The sequence below is a fragment of the Coenobita brevimanus genome, chromosome 115 (assembly GCF_032717465.1).
Source record: "Coenobita brevimanus isolate Jiangsu-jjx chromosome 115, ASM3271746v2, whole genome shotgun sequence".
NCBI lineage: Eukaryota > Metazoa > Arthropoda > Malacostraca > Decapoda > Coenobitidae > Coenobita > Coenobita brevimanus.
In genome coordinates, this window is record NC_137068.1 from 18,172,941 (window position 1) to 18,189,418 (window position 16,478).

General features: G+C 40.4%; 1 protein-coding gene across 2 annotated transcripts in view; it reads left to right on the plus strand.

Annotated features, from left to right (window-relative positions):
* Positions 1–8,619: 8,619 nt before the first annotated feature.
* Positions 8,620–16,478, plus strand: part of Rrp6 (exosome component Rrp6) — a 72,628-nt gene continuing 64,769 nt past the window's right edge. For both annotated transcript variants that reach the window (XM_080286912.1, XM_080286913.1), the window contains exons 1-2: positions 8,620–8,731; positions 9,875–9,986. In XM_080286912.1, coding sequence (XP_080143038.1) covers positions 8,646–8,731; positions 9,875–9,986 — 198 coding nt within the window. In that variant the 5' untranslated portion in view covers positions 8,620–8,645. The remainder of the gene's footprint in view (positions 8,732–9,874; positions 9,987–16,478) is intronic.

The following is a 16,478-nucleotide window of genomic DNA, read 5'->3' on the forward strand; positions in this document are numbered from 1 at the left end:
GAGAGTTATATGTAGAGAGGAAAACAGAGGTGCAAAGATCAGTAACAGAGAGTAAGAAGAGAGTGGATGAGGAATTTAAGTGTAAAGTGGAGGGAATGTAAGAAAATGTTCTGGAAAGAGGTAAAGAAAGTTAGACAGGGTGATAAAAAAGTTAGTCGGGAAGTGAAAGATAAAAATAGTAGATTGCCAGAGGAGCAGGGAGAAAAGGTGAGCAGAAGGAGAGAACGCTTTAACCCCTACACACCAGGGATTTTCCAATGTCGCCTTCTTCTCCCCACAGGGGATATCCGTGATGGAAAATATACCCATTTTACTTCAAACCCTAATACTGTATCTACCAAACTATAACAGCTAGAGAAAAAAATTTAAGATACATAAGACCAACTCTTCCTCTTTCAAATAAAAGTATCCTCACGTCTCCATGTGGTCCCATTGGTGAGTAAGGATAAGTTAAAGTTCAAAGGGTGGCGGGAAGACTCTTGCGGCTATACTCTACAAGTCAACCGGCGTTGCTCCACGCTCAAAATCGTGACAGTTATACACGTCAACCGGCACATAAGGGCTAAGGAAGCTTAGAAAATGAAAGTATTGCGAGTATAAGTGGGTGGGTGAAGGAGGGAGGAGAGGAGAGGAAGAAATTAGTAGGATGGAAGTAGTGGAAACAATGAAGAAAGTTAAAATGGGGAAAGCCTCAAGAACTGATGGAGTGTGTGGTGAAATGCTGAAGCATGGGGGAGAGATAGAAGTAGAATGGATGTGGAAGATGTGCAGATTGGCCTGGGAGGAAGGTAGAGTTCCAGAGGATTGAAAGTCCGGTACAATTAGTTCCTGCACAAAGGAAAAGGGGAAAAAGAAGTGTGTAGTAATCACAAGGGCTGCAACAAAAAAAAAAGGAATTTGTTGGAGAAGAACAGGGAGGTTTTAGGAAGAGAAGAGGTTGTGTAGATCAGGTATTCATTGTTAAATGTTTTGTGGAAAAATTTCAAGAGAAGGGAAAGAAGTAGTATATGGCCTTCATGGATTTGGAGAAAGCATATGACAGGGTGAATAGACAAGGAATGTGGCAAATATTAAGAATATATGGAGTAACTAAATGGGAAGTTGTTGAATGCCGTGAAGAGTATGTACTTTATTAGGATGCTAAGGCTGCAGTGCATGTGAACAGTGAATTGAGTGCATTTTTCTATTTGAATGTTGGATTGAAACAGGGATGTGTCATGTCCTTATGGTTGTTCAGTCTATATATGGATGGGGTTATAAAGGAGATACAAAGTAGGGCAGTGGATGTTGGAGCAGCCCTAATGAGAGAGGGCAGCATTTGGAAACTCCCTGTACTGTTGTTTGCAGATGGTACTGTGTTGTCAAATGATGACAAAGGGGAACTGCAAGGCTTGGTGAATGAATTAGGGAGATTGTGTGAGAAATGGAATCTAAAGGCGAATGTAGAGAAGAACAGAGTTGTGGTCTTCAAGAGAAATGAAGTCACTGGATGTACAGTGAAGTTGGATGATGAGGAAATGGAAAATGTTAGTACATTTAAGTACTTGGGTAGTGTGATGAGTAAGAATGTAAATTTGAAGAGTGAATTGCTTGAAAGAGTACAACATGGAAGAAAGGTTATAAGAAATAGGGAAGTGAGCTTGGAAGTAAAAAGCCGCTGCATGGTAGCACAGTATTGTGATACAAACTCTAACGTATGGAAGCGATGCTTGAGTCTTGTTGGAAGGACTAAAGTCAAGAGTGAGAGTAGTTTTGAGAGGAGCATGTGGAGTTACATGGAGAGACAGACTGACAAATAAGGATGTGAAGGAGAGTCGTGTTGTGGATGTGGATATGATAGAACATGTTGGGAGAAATACATTGAGGTGATTGGCCATGGGGAGAAGATGGAGAGCAAGAGGCTAATGAGGAGAGTGTATGTGAATGAGGTGGAGGGAGAGGGAGGCCAAGGATTAGGTGGAGGGATGGAGTGGAGAGGTATATGGGAAGGGGGGTGTGAGCTGGGAGCAGGGCAGTGAAATAGCGGGGGACAGGACGACATGGAGACGATTTTTTTGTGGGCACCCCATATGGTATAAAGGCATCTGACAGTACAGTAGATAGATAGATAGGAGTGTAAATTTTCAGAATTACACTCGCCTAACAGATACTGAAATGATTATGCTTGTTACTGAATTTAAGCAATTCTCTGCACATCTGCTACCACGAGCATCCATTGCAAACATTTTTTTTTTTTTTACATTGCTACCATACTCAGGGAATTGAGGTGGGGGGGGGGAAGCTTCTCCAATTCCTATCTCAGTCATTTATCGCATCTGCATTAACATGAACCAGCCTAACCCAACATAATACAGGTATACCCCAGTTTAACAATGCAATTGGTTAGGTGAAAACCCATAATTAGGCGGGGTATCGTATATTGGGGTAGTTTTAAGGTAAGGTAATGGGATGTGTTTTCCAGCCTTGGGTTTCCCCCCCAGCCAAGTCCAAAACCCACCCAAATGAGCCCAAAAACAAGTTTAAAGCCAATCTAAATGGTCTAACAGTTGTGCAAGAATCTAAACTAAGCCTAACACCTGTAAATCACTCACTAAAACCAACGAATAAAATCTGAAAATCATCAAATATAAGTCTGGAAAAATAACTAAGTAAATTGTACCGTACCTCAAAATGACAATGTTCACCCCACCTATGGCTAAAACATATTAATCTGAGTCTAAAATTTGTTTATAAATAAACCTAAACATACAGTTTTAGCCTAAATTATCATCAAAATCATTAAAAAAATCAAACCCATCAATAAACCGGGGTTTTGCCATTTTTTAGGCGGGGTATGGTGTTATTTCTACCCCCATTGTTAAGCCGGGGTATCACATCTAGGGGTATCATATATTGGGGTATTAGCTACCGGTACTGTAATTTTAACCCATAGATTGCGAGCCACAGCTCAGGCTATGCTGGTTGTGCATCACCGTAAACAACTCGACCCCCACGCAAACTTACGCATGGCGCTACACAAAGACAGAGAGAGAGAGAGATTTTTTTTTTTCACCAGATGATGCCCTGGATGTTTATCTTCAAGTTTATAATAAAAACAAAAAATTTGTTTTTTTGTTTTAAATTTTTCACTACTCCCCTACAGTATGTAAACTTATGTGTGGCCCTACACAAAAATGGAGAGAGAGAGAATTTTTTTTTCACCAGATGATGCCCTGCATGTTTATCTTCAAGTTTATAATAAACAAAAACTAAAAAAAAAAAAATTTCCCATCATTTTTTGCACAGCACGGGGGGGATAAAAAAAGGTAATTGCACAATCCACGAGTTAATGAAGATGAGATAACAGTCAGAGCTAAGAGCTGGACAGGCCCCTCCCCCCCCCAACTCCTTATTCACAGATTACTCTACAGGTGGTCCCCTATTTATGAATGGTTGACTTACAAATTCTCAACTTTACGATCTTGTCCTTTCATTACAGTACTGTATTCGGTAAAGTACGTGAAGTATTCAGTACAGTGGGGCACCAATTTTCGCGCCTAATTGGGTCCAAAAATAATGCGCGAAAGTGGAATGAGCGAAAGTTGGGGCATTGTCTTTATGACAAAAAGGCTAATTGGTTCCCGGTTATCCTAAAGTAACATCAGATTTTCATTTTCACTAGCAATACAGTACATCAAATCACTATTGTACATTGCATTGTGAGATACAAACAATAAAAACTGTACAGTACACATATGAGGAGAAACATACCACAGAGACCAGGTTGAGGTGTTTAATGGATGTTGGGGGTAGGTATCCGAGGCGCGTGGCGGGCTTATTTAGCCACGCCAGATGTATTGGCGCCACCTCTTGCTGCCTCGCTACCACTCTCTCTCTCTGCCTCCTCAGATGCAACTTGATGCAACACTTCCACTCTGTGCTGAATTTCCCTTTGTGCTAGGTTCTCTTGAACAAATCCATCGAAATCTTCATCCAGGTTAAGCTCCTCTATGGCACTGTCAGTAGGGATAGCACCATGGTCGGCTGCCCCCTCGGCTTCCAATGGTACTTCCACCTCCGTTATTTCCTTAGTCTTCTGCAGGTAGCGTGTGATAAGAGCCTGCTGCCCTTCATGGATGCGTTTATTGAACACTTCACCAATCAGACTTAGTGCTGATTGAAAGCAAGCAATAATTTTCCCCACACTACCAGGTATAGTAGAGGCCATTGAACCGTGAGAATCCAACACAATGGAGCTAGCACGCTCGTACACAATGGCGGGAATGGGTGGACGGAGTGTTGACATGACGTCATTCAAGATGGCGGTGGGTTGCGGGCGGGCGGTGCAGGAAATTCAAAGTTCAAAATATTGTCCCAAACCCAAAATTTGTGCGCGAAAATCGATTTTTTTCAAGCGAAAGTGGAAGTTAGGGAATATTTGGTGCATGCCGCGAAAGTGGATTCCGCGAATCCTGCTGTAGCGAAAGTTGGTGCCCCACTGTACTTTATTATTAAATAGACTTAATGTTAATGATTTTGCCCAACTGTAGGCTAATGTAAGTGTTCTAAGCACATTTAAAAGCCTTGGTAGACTTGGTTATGCTATGATGTTTGGTTGGTTAGGTGTATTAAATGCATTTTCAACTTACAAAAAATTCAGTTTACAATCAGTTTCTTGGAATGTAATGCAGTTGTAGGTAGGGGACCATCTGTAAAATGCATTTGTAGTGGATGTATGTGAAAGAGAAATTGCTTGAAATTGCATAAGTTAAATACGAAACATTTATTCAATCTCCGCTAGTGGAGCATAAATCTGAAACAACACCTGGGATCAATTTTTTAATGTTTTTTTTCCCCCCATATTGTACTGTGTTTTGACAGTTTGATGTAATTGCAGTTTCAGCCACACATCAACTTTAGGAGATTCATTCATTCATTCATTGCCAGACGCCATGTATCCCAGACGGGGTGGCCAAGGGCTTAGAGTTAATTGTTTTACAGGGAGGGTCACTAATCCTCCACCAACCCCACTTGACACGTAGGGATGCCAACAGCATCTGGTGTTCCCAGGCGGTCACCCATCCAAGTACTAAATATTTCGGTGTTTGCAATAATTTTTTCTAATGGATTTACTGTTGCAAATCAACGTTAATCCTGGAACACTAACCCCCGACAACACTAACATGGGGTTGACTGAACCCCTTTTTCAAAAAATGAAAAAAATAGAATTTGAATTTATTCAATTCCATGGCATACACAGAAAATATGGCCTTTGTACTTCAATCTGAATGAAAAACCAATGATTTGAAACTGAATCATAACACTAAGGTGGATAACTAAAAAGAAAGTGTAAAAATACTGAGATGAACTAATGACTATGCTGAAAACCAATGCTATACGGAGATGACTGAGGGTACACAAACACCTTGGTAGTGGGAGCCTCTGTTAACATACCCACAGCCTTGGGGCAGCACTAGGAAGTGTGTGGGAGAGGGATGAAAAAGTTTTTATTTTTTTTATTTTTTTAGTCAAAGAACGACTAGTGTGCAATGGATTTTTGTATTTTTTTACCTATATTTACCCCTGTAAATGAACAAGTACAGTACTTATTATTGATCATCAAGGCTATAGCCATTGATTACCAAAGAATTCTTATGGATTATTTAATTTTTTTCCTTGAAAAATCAAAAATCTTGTGCATGCAAAATGAAGACTATAATCTTATGTTATACCATATATCCTGTACTTGAACTATTAAGTCCAAGTGTACATAGGAGTGTACAGTGTATGTACTGGTGTGCAGATGTACTAATCTAAAAAAAATTATATTCCTGTCAATTATTTCCCCCAAAAAAACTAATTCCCTTATAATAATTGTTGTTTGCATTAGGCTTGGCATCTTCCTACTTGAAGGCTGCCATTTCCAGTTAGAATATGGTGTAAGGATAGGTTCATTTAATATCAAAACAAGGGTTTTTCTGATATTGTTTGGTCTAATTAATTCACAGTAGATCCTTGCTATAACAGCTATTGAATTAAACGGATGCCACAAAGCCCACCAAACATTTGTCAGCTATAATTAACAGTGTCTGTTAAATGGAGTGCAACAGGTCACAGTACATGTGTTTCCTACCCATTTTAATCCAGCCTGGCCTGAAATTTCCATCTCCCCATTGTGATGGCTGTGTTGTAATAACTACTGTAGGCTATAGCCTAGTAATGCTGTACAGTACTAGTCATGAAGAAATGCTGTGATATGGATGTGAAATAAGCTGTAAAAGGTTGAAAGTATGTACCAAATTTGTGTAACATGGTTATAGTTTAAATATTTAGTACTAGAATATGCTACTGAACTCATTTATTTTCAAACATTTGCTTGAAATCCCTCCTCAGGGAGGGACCCTTGGATACAATGGACTTGGCTTTCCCAGAGTTAGTTCACTATAGTGAGGGTTTACTGTAATTGTCATCCATTCCAGATAAGTCACTTGTTTACAGCAGAGGAGGGGGGATCATATCTCAAAAGTGCATGATTTATGATGGAAATTGATATCAGTTTAAATAGGTCACTCCAAAAGCCATTGGTAAATCCAAGTTTTATGTTCACATTGCTGTGTCAGACTGCAAAGAGACAGTGGACATGAGGGATCTTCACTCTGTAGTTATAGATATATGCAGATGTCATTTGGAAGAGATTCTTGAGCCTTTGACTCCAGATGTATACTGGTATTATACTACTGTGTATCCCCTGTGCACTGCCTGATGTTGGTCAGGATTACTATAATTTTGTTGTATACTTGCCTTAAAGTTATATTTTTGGTCCTGATAGGCCCATACTTTATCCAGCCATTTTTCAAAAGTTATAACCCAGTTGAAGTTTACGGCTGATTCTGACAGACTGTTGAGTTACTGGGTACAGTACTGAGGCCTTCATTAACACCTTGACTACAGGGGGGCTCTCCTGCATGTACTGTACTGCAAAATCAATGCAGAATCAGCAAGAGTAAATAAAAAGAGTCATCACTGGATTCAAGGGGTAAAGTTTGGTGAAAACCTCAGAAAGTGTTTAGAAACACAAATGGGACTTTGTCACATTAAAGTAGCTTGTGGGAAGTGAGAAAATTATTTCTGTATTGGTATTGGAATGAGATGTAGATTGAGTTGGTTTGGGCATGTTGAGAGGATGGAGGATGTCAGTTGGGTGCAGAAGATGAGAAGTGTGAACATTGGTGGTAGGGTTGCAAGAGGCAGACCAAAAAGATGTGGGATGAGGTCATAGAATGTGACCTCGGGGATAAGGGACTGAATAGGGAGGCTGCCAGAGATTGAGCAGCATAGAGATCTGCCATTAGGTGACCAGGGCCAGTGCATACAAGCATGTTGCAGCTATTATAAACAGTTCCAGCAATATGATACAGAATCCTTGGATGTGGAGGGTCCAGGAACATACCGTATATCCACATGAACCCATGTTATTAGCCAGGCGATTTATGCGCATTCATTAACTGATGAGTTTTCCATGCATGCATCCCATCCATAAAAATGAAAGATTTCTTGTGTTCCGGTTCGTTTAGACAGGCCCTTAGTTTTGAAGTACTGTACACACCCTCATTATACAACTGGGCTGCATTTTTGAGAACCAGTTATATAACAATGGATTGTGTAACAGATTTAGCACTTGACATTAGTATAAACAAGAAAATTATCCTATAATGAAAGATGGGCATCACAGTGATCATTGAAAAAAAAAATCATTAGAAAAAGGGTAAGAAATTCGTATTTACTGGTATTGATTGTTTAAGCAACTGATCGGAAAACGTGGGACCCTATAATGAATGTGTATAAATCCATTTTCATGTAGACAAGCCTAGATTTAGGGCATTTGGGGATATTCTTATTTCATGTTGAAATCTCTTCAGTATTTGTGTATTAGTTTCCTATGGACAAGCCCAATATTTTTGGATATAGTCTAGGGGTATTCCAATTTCATGTAGACAGGCCCTCAATTTTGGGATATATATATATATATATTTTTTTAAGTCATGTGGGTGTTTGACATGATTTAGTTTAGGAGGTACATTTTGAACTGGAGAAGCATGATTTAACCTTCACTAATGCAATGGTCATGTGGTAGCAAAAATGAAATAGAAAAGTATGTGATCAGATTGAAAGCATTAGAGTCAGTAAAACTTTGCTATACTGGTATGTCAGGAATGCATTCCAAGATGTCACAGCTCTTTGTTTTTCATGCAAGTGGTGCTGGAAACTGAGAGAAATTACTGGTGCTGTAGTTGTTGTGACCCCAGACTTATACGAATGTGAACCTGGTGGACTGTAGGCTGAAGTTGCCCTCCTGCAGGTCACAACCATCCTTTCAGAGGATAGGGAGGGAGTTGAAGGATGTTTCAATAACTAGGCAGTGGAGCTGCCTTGTTATATCAGGGTCACAATGTGAAGGCATCCCCCTCCAACACTGGAGGTATACCAGTAAACAATAAACTTTATAGGCAGCAGTTGATCATTAACAGGCAAATATTTTATGATTATCATGGACTTAATAGGAGAAAAGATTGTGTAATATAATGATTTGTAATGAGAAATTACTACTGCTCCTTATTGTGCTTCAGGCTGTCACAACAAATGTGAAAGGCAGTCAGAAGCTGGCAATGGAACTACAAGGATGGCAACACTACAGAGATTATCCTGGTGTTCAGCGAACAATGGACCAGGTCAATTCTGTTATATCGTCACTGTAAGTTGATGTCAATACTGTTGTGTAATGGGAAAGTTGTACCAGTCCTGGTAATCTTGGAGTGTAAGGGTGTAGTCCAGATGGGATACTGTAGGAGACTTTATACAGCCTCACTGTTAGCAATTTATATTGCATGTTACGCTTTAACATTCTCTTTGTGCTTTGTTTATGCCATTATAATATTGACCTACTTTGCATCAGTATCATACAGTAGGATATTGAGATGTAATGTGCAGAATAAATTGCACAGTAGACTAGGTCAAATGTTATATCATCTCTCCGAGTCTCTAGTACAACTACTTTGTAAAGGAAAAATATTTTGCTATACATAAAAGAATTGAAGAATTATACCCATATTTGCACAATTTTCTTACTGGGGAGATACAGTACTTTCAGCCCAACTTGGACCCTCTTCAGGTCCAAGTTGGGCTGAAGTTTTTGCATCCCAAAAAACACTTGTAGTAGTAGTTATGCTAATTTCACACTGGAAATGTAGCTAGTACAAATTTAATTGATATTCCCAGACTTAGGATGACCAGAACTATGAGTTTGAAAAAGGTGTTAGAATGTGCACTGTATTATTAGGTAGCTGTGGACAAACAAGCATGTCTTATTTCATTCAAGGTTTTAATTTTATTTCTTGTTTGACCTTTATGATTAGCAATAAGTTGCCCATGCAAAGCCCAGGAATTGATTTGTTTTCCTTTGCCGGAATTGGAAACATCCGTAGCTTTGAATGAGGAGTACTCAGTGCAACACCCACACCCAGTATGTTTGATAACAGAAACAGTTGATCAAAGGAACGAACCTTCAACTTTTTGTTGCCCAAAATGTTGTTTCTTTGATGGCCCTCAATCACTAATCCTAATTTGCTGCAGTTCCATGCCAAGAGCTTTCCATTTTTCCATAACTGTAACATAGACCTAACCCATTTTTTTGCCCAAAACCTAATAACTTTTTCCTCTGATAGTCCAAAATCATTACTATTAAATGGTGTAGGTCCATCCTGTAATTTTTACATAATGTCACTAACACAGACAGACAGACAAATAAATCAAGCCAAATACATTTCATGCATGCTTCAGCACACTTGTAATCACATAAGTTAAACCCAATAGCTGACTAATTTGTTTACTTTGCCAGAATTGGTGGCATCTTCAAGCATCAAGACATAAAGCTGGAACTGTCAGATCACAAACTGTCTGATAAGCTTGAAATGATCAGGGAAGGGAATGATGCTCTGCTTGAACGAATTGTGAGTTTATGTCCTTCTTGTACAGTATTTGTTATTTTTTCCGACATGTTTGTATATACAGTAAGTCCCTGTTGTTTTATTCCTTATCATTCTGCAGGGGAGTGATGCACTTTTGCAACAAATTGTAAGATTATGTCACTCCTCTGCAGTACTGTTCTTTCATTACTTTTAGGACAGGATTATTAAAACTGAGTGCAAAGGTGTGGCCAAGACCCCAGTTCTTTATGGTGCTTTCTGAAGCCTTTGGTGGTGATAGAACATACCTGACCATTCTCTGTCATTGCTGGCTATGCTCTGTAATGTGAGATGCAGGCTGATGACACCTATCAGTTGCAGATGTTTTATAAATGTAATGATGATAGAATACATCTGACCTTTCTGTGTTCTTGTTGACTACTCTCAGTATTGTTGGGTGGAGGTGATCACATGTACCTTAATAATTACAGGTGTTCAGTAAGTATAATGGTGATATGAAAGGTCTGACCTTTCTGTATTCTTGCTAACTGTTCTCTGTAATGAGGGATACATCATGTCTGTTAATCATAGGTGTTCCAGAATTTTAATATATTAGGAGTTTGCCCACACATTCGCAGTCTTGGTTTTATTACTGCAGGTATGGTCATTTTTAATTGGCTTTGGAGATTTTGTAACCCCTCATCCATAACAGTTTGTTCTACATCTTACTTCCCCATATCCTTTTGTGTATGTTATTAATACAAACTATTTCAGTATAACAGTATACCAGTATATATGGTGTATAATGTGCAAGAGCTTGTTAAAGTATAAAGGTCATTTTCTAAGTGGCTTTGGAGATTTTGTAACACTTTGTCCTTAGCACTTTCTTCTACATATTACTCCTCAGTATCCTCATGTATGTCACTGATGCGAGCTATGACAGTATAAAATCAGATAACATACAAGATAAAGTACAGTACTGTACATGGGTTGTATTCTAAGGGGCTTTTGAGATTTGTAACACCTTTTCTTTAGTGATTTATGTGCACATTACACTTCAGTATCCTCTAGTATGTTACTGATGCTGTTATGTCAATATTAAAACAGTTCAAGTAACATACAAGAGAGTGTTCGTGAGTCATATGCAGAATAATCTCTAAGCATGAGATGCAATGAAACCTATGCTACCAAGAATACAAGCCATACCTCTATGGTAAATCCCTGTTCTTTTATTCCTGATTATGCTGGTAGCTATACTTGGTAGAGGCTTGGTGGTTTAGTGGTAGAGCTCTTGGGTAGGAAAGGATTGTGGCATTTGCACTACAATTCATGCCCTAAAGATGACCTGTTCATTTCACTAGATGTAACCTGGGGCTTTTCTGTCATGTAAAATGCCAGCAGGGGTATAGGTCGGTCACATGCCCATAACCCCTTCAGTTGGATGATTTATTTTATATTGTCTTCTAGCTGCTTCAAGGCAATTTTCTTCTCGTTTGGGGAGGCCTCTTATAATTGAAGGGTAAGTGAAGGCTGTATCTTTAACCTCTACAGTTCAAAAAGTTTCTCCTATACAGAATCAGGTCATATGGAGAAAGCAAAAATAGAGTAAACCCTCAATATACTGAACCCTCTTTCAATGAATTTCAGTTTTAATTACCACTTTGAGTTTGAGTGGAAGTGTGCATGGAAAAGTTTGGAAGGAATGAGGGAGTGTTTTTGATCAGTGATATGAATGGTAAAGTGGGGAATGTGAAGGTGGATGGAATAGTTGGTGTGTGGGGTGTGCCTGCTGAGATAGATGAGAATGGGAGTGCGTTAGTGGACATTTGTGCTGGGAGGGGGTTGGTGATAGCCAATACCCTCTTCAGGCACAAAATGATCCACAGGTATACATGGCAAGTGATGAGAAGGGTGGGTGGTGAACTGAATGAAAGGAAGGCAATGATTGATTATGTGTGTGTGGATGAAAGGATGTGAAAATGTATAATGGATGCAAGAGCTTATAGAGGTTGGGGAGTGGACTTTCTGACCACTACTTGGTGGTGGCCAGAATCAAGGTCCAATTAGGATGGAGAAATAGAAGAAGGGAAGGATGGGAAGAAGGAGTATTTGTAAGGAGAGTGAAAAGATCACACTAGGATGAGAAAAAGGCAGAGTATAAGAGAGAAGTGGAGGAACGATTGGGCAAATATGAATTGGAGCAGATGGGGGAAATGGAAGGTGTGTGCAGGATATTTACAGAAGAAATATGTGCAGCATGTGATGTGGTGTGTGGGATGAAGAGAAGACGGAGGGGTGTGCAAGGAACAGTGTGGTGGACTTAGGTGAGACAGGCTGTGGCACAAAAGAAGAAAGCATACAATGAATGGATGAGAAATAGGGGCGTGGAAGAAGTTGAGAGGCGGAAGAGAGTTATATGTAGAAAGAAAGAGGTGAAAAGATTAGTAAGAGAGAGTAAGAAGAGAGCGGATGAGGAATTTGGAAGGAACTTGAGTGTAAAGTGGAGGGACTGTAAGAAAATGTTCTGGAAAGAGGTGAAAAGAGTAAGACAGGGTGGAAGTGAAGTTAGCAGGGGAGTGAAAGATAAAAATGGTAGATTATTAGTGGAGAAGGGAGAAAAAGTGAGCTGATGGAGAGAACACTTTAAGGAATTGTTGATCATAGAGGATTGAAGTAATGCGAGTATAAGTGGCTGGGAGAAGGGGGGAGGTGAGAAGACAGGAAGAAATCAGTAGGATAGAAGTTGTGGAAGCAATGAAGAAAGTTAAACTGGGGAAAGCCCCAGGAATTGATGGAGTGTGTGGTGAAATGCTGAAGTATGGGGGAGAGATAGTTGTAGAATGGTTGTGGAAAATGTGCAGATTGGCCTGGGAGGAAGGTAGAGTCCTGGAGGATTGGTAGTCAGGTATTATTATTCCCTTGTACAAAAGAAAATGGGAAAAAGAAGTGTGTGTTAATCATATGGGCATCTGTCTTCTTAGTATAATAGGAAGAGTGTATGGTAGGATACGTATTGACAGAGTTAGAGAAAGAACAGAGAATTAGTTGGAGAAGAACAGGGAGGCTTTAGGAAAGGAAGAGGTTGTGTAGATCAGATATTCATTCTTAGATCTTTAGTGGAAAAGTTTCTAGAGAAGGGAAAGGAGCTGTATGCAGCTTTCATGGATTTGGAGAAAGCATATGACAGGGTGGATAGACAAGGATTGTGGAAAGTATTAATAATGTATGGAGTAGATGGAAGTTGTTGAATGCTGTGAAGAGTATGTATGATGGTGCTAAGGCTGCAGTGCGTGTGGATGGTGAACTGAGTGAATTTTTCTCTTTGAAGGTTGGGTTGAAACAGGGATGTGTCATGGCTCCATGATTGTTCAATCTGTACACCTAATAAAAGAGGTACAAGGTAGGGTAGTGGATGTTGGAGTGGTCATGGTGAGAGAGGGTAGTGTTTGGAAACTCCCTGTACTGTTGTTTGCAGATGATACTGTGTTGTTGAGTGAAGACGTAGGAGAGCTGCAAAGCTTGGTGGATTAGTTTGGGAGAGTGTGTTAGAAACGGAGTCTGAAGATGAATTTAGGGAAGAGTAAAGTGATGGTCTTTGAGAGAGGTGAAGTCAGTGAATGTACAGCGAGGTTGGATGGTGAGGAATTGGAAAATGTGAGTACGTTTAAGTACTTGAGTAGTGTGGTGAGCAAGGATGGAGGTTTGGAGGGTAAAGTGCCTGAAAGGGTACAGCAGGGAAGAAAGGTTGCTGGTTCATTGGAAGCAGTGATAAGAAGCAGGGAAGTGAGCATGGAAGTGAAAAAATTACTACATGACAGTATTGTGCTACCAACTCTAACGTATGGAAGTGAAGCTTGGACGTTGCTGGAAGGACACAAGTCAAGAGTGAGAGCAGTGGAAATGAGTTATTTAAGAGGAGCCTGTGGAGTCACATGGAGAGACAGGCTGACAAATGAGGATATAAAGGAGCGTTGTGGTGTGGATGTGGATGTGATAGGAAGCGTTAGGAGGAGTACACTGAGGTGGTTTGGCCATGTGGAGAGGATGGAGGGTGAAAGACTGACGAAGAGAGTGTATGTGAGTGAGGTGGAGGGGGGAAGAGGGAGGGGGAGGCCGAGGATGAGATGGAGGGATGGGGTGGAGAGGTGTATGAGAGAGGGGGGTGTGAGTTGGGAGTGGGGCAGTGAAATGGCGAGGGACAGGGCAACGTAGAGGCGATTTGTTTGTGGCCACCCCAAACGGGATTGAGGCGTCTGGCAATAGATAGGTAGATAGATTGTTGGCCAGATATTCTGTTCGTTTAATGAATTTTGTTCAGTAGGTGGGACACTCACCATCCACTCACTCGATGTAGTGCTGCTTTGGGTGTCTGCCCTTTCCTCTCTTCCTTCCTTCCTCTTCTGTCTTTCATTCCTTCATTCTTTCCTCTTCCCTCTACCTGTGGGTGGCCCTACACTGAGTGACAAGCCAAATGGCTTCCTGTATGCCAGGAAACCATTTACTGCACTGAGTGGTAACCATACAACCACATTATGGCGCCTGGTGTTGTAGTGAGTAACTAAGGTGCTCTAGTTGGATTGAGCTGGTGCAGGTTTATATCCAAGGGGTGGTTCAGGTTTATGACTCATGTAATGCCACTCAGGAATGAGTGAGGCTGGTCACTATCATCTTAAATGTCAGGACCAACTTGCCCAGCTCTGGGCTCATATGTCTCTCATGGGTCAAGATAGGATTAGATGATGGATGGATGGATGGATGAAAAGGATGGATGCATGGGAAACACTGACCACCTTGGCATCCCTACACACACACACACACACACACACACACACACACACACACACACACACACACACACACACACACACACACACACACACACACACACACACACACACACACACACACACACACACACACACACACACACACACACACACACACACACACACACACACACACACACACACACACACACACACACACACACACACACACACACACACACACACACACACACACACACACACACACACACACACACACACACACACACACACACACACACACACACACACACACACACACACACACACACACACACACACACACACACACACACACACACACACACACACACACACACACACACACACACACACACACACACACACACACACACACACACACACACACACACACACACACACACACACACACACACACACACACACACACACAAAGAGAAAATCGTGAGAGAAACTGTAGAAATGAACAGATGTGTGGTAATATTTGGAAACAGGGAGGAGGAAGAAAAGGTTAGATCCATGAGACTCGAGAGAGACACGAACCTGGTGAGAAGAATATTAGGCAAGATTGAGCCCGAAGGAGACAAGTGAGTAAAAGAAATTGGGAAAGTAAGGAGGATAGGGCCTTATAAGAAAGGGGAAACAAGACCAATGAGAGTCAAGTTGACATCAGAAAGTGTAGTAAATGATATACTTAAAGTGACCTGGAAACTAAGCAAAGGGGCAGGGATGGAAAATATTGTAATAAGAAAAGAGCTGAATGAAGATGAAAGTTTTAAAATCATTGAAGGAACAAGTAAAAGAAAAAAATGATAAGAGGACGGAGGAAGAATGTAAAACTTTTTTTTGGAGAGTGATGGATATGAAAGTAAAGAAGTGGTATGTGAGGAAATAGAAGTGAAGGAAACTAAGGGGGATGGCTATGAAAGATCAGAAATTGAGGAAGTGGTACCGATGGAGAGAAGGAGAGAAGAAAAAAAACTTAAAAAATAATTTGAAGGTGGTATATACTATTGTTGGTTTAATATTGGCAAGGCTTGAAATTAACAATTTCTTGAGGGAACATGAACTTGATGTCATGTGCTTTTTAGAGACCAAGTTAAGAGAAGATATTGATGTTCATTTGGGAGATGGTAAATACAAACTGTGGAGAAGAGACAGAAAAAAAAAAAACGGGAGGAGGAGTGATGATAGTGAAGAACAACATAAATGTAGATACTGTGAAAATAGGAGAAGGCAGGGCTGAAGTGATATATATGAAATTAGAAACTGGAGAGAATGGCAAGAGAGATACGGCGGTAGTGTACGTTCCCTCTAAGTCGAGAGCATGGAATGATGACGAATACCAGGAGATGTTGTCAGATATGACTAGTTATTTTCAAAAAATAATTGAGAAAAGCAACAATATAATTTTGGTGGGTGACTTTAACTGTAAAGAGGTGAACTGGGAGGAATGGGACTTGGGAGGCAGCGAAGATTCATGGGGCACTATATTATTTAATATAATAATGAATAATGTGAGGACGCAATGGGTCAAAGAAGAGACACAGTTCCGAGGTGAGGACACACCAGCAAGGTTAGACTTGCTGTTTACCAAAGAACCCAATGTAATAGAATCATTGAAATATTTCTGTCCTGTAGGAAAAAGTGACCATGTGGTCATTGAGTTCCAGATGATAATAGGGAACGTCGAGCCAAGAGACGAGCTTTATAGGCAGGGAAGATACAA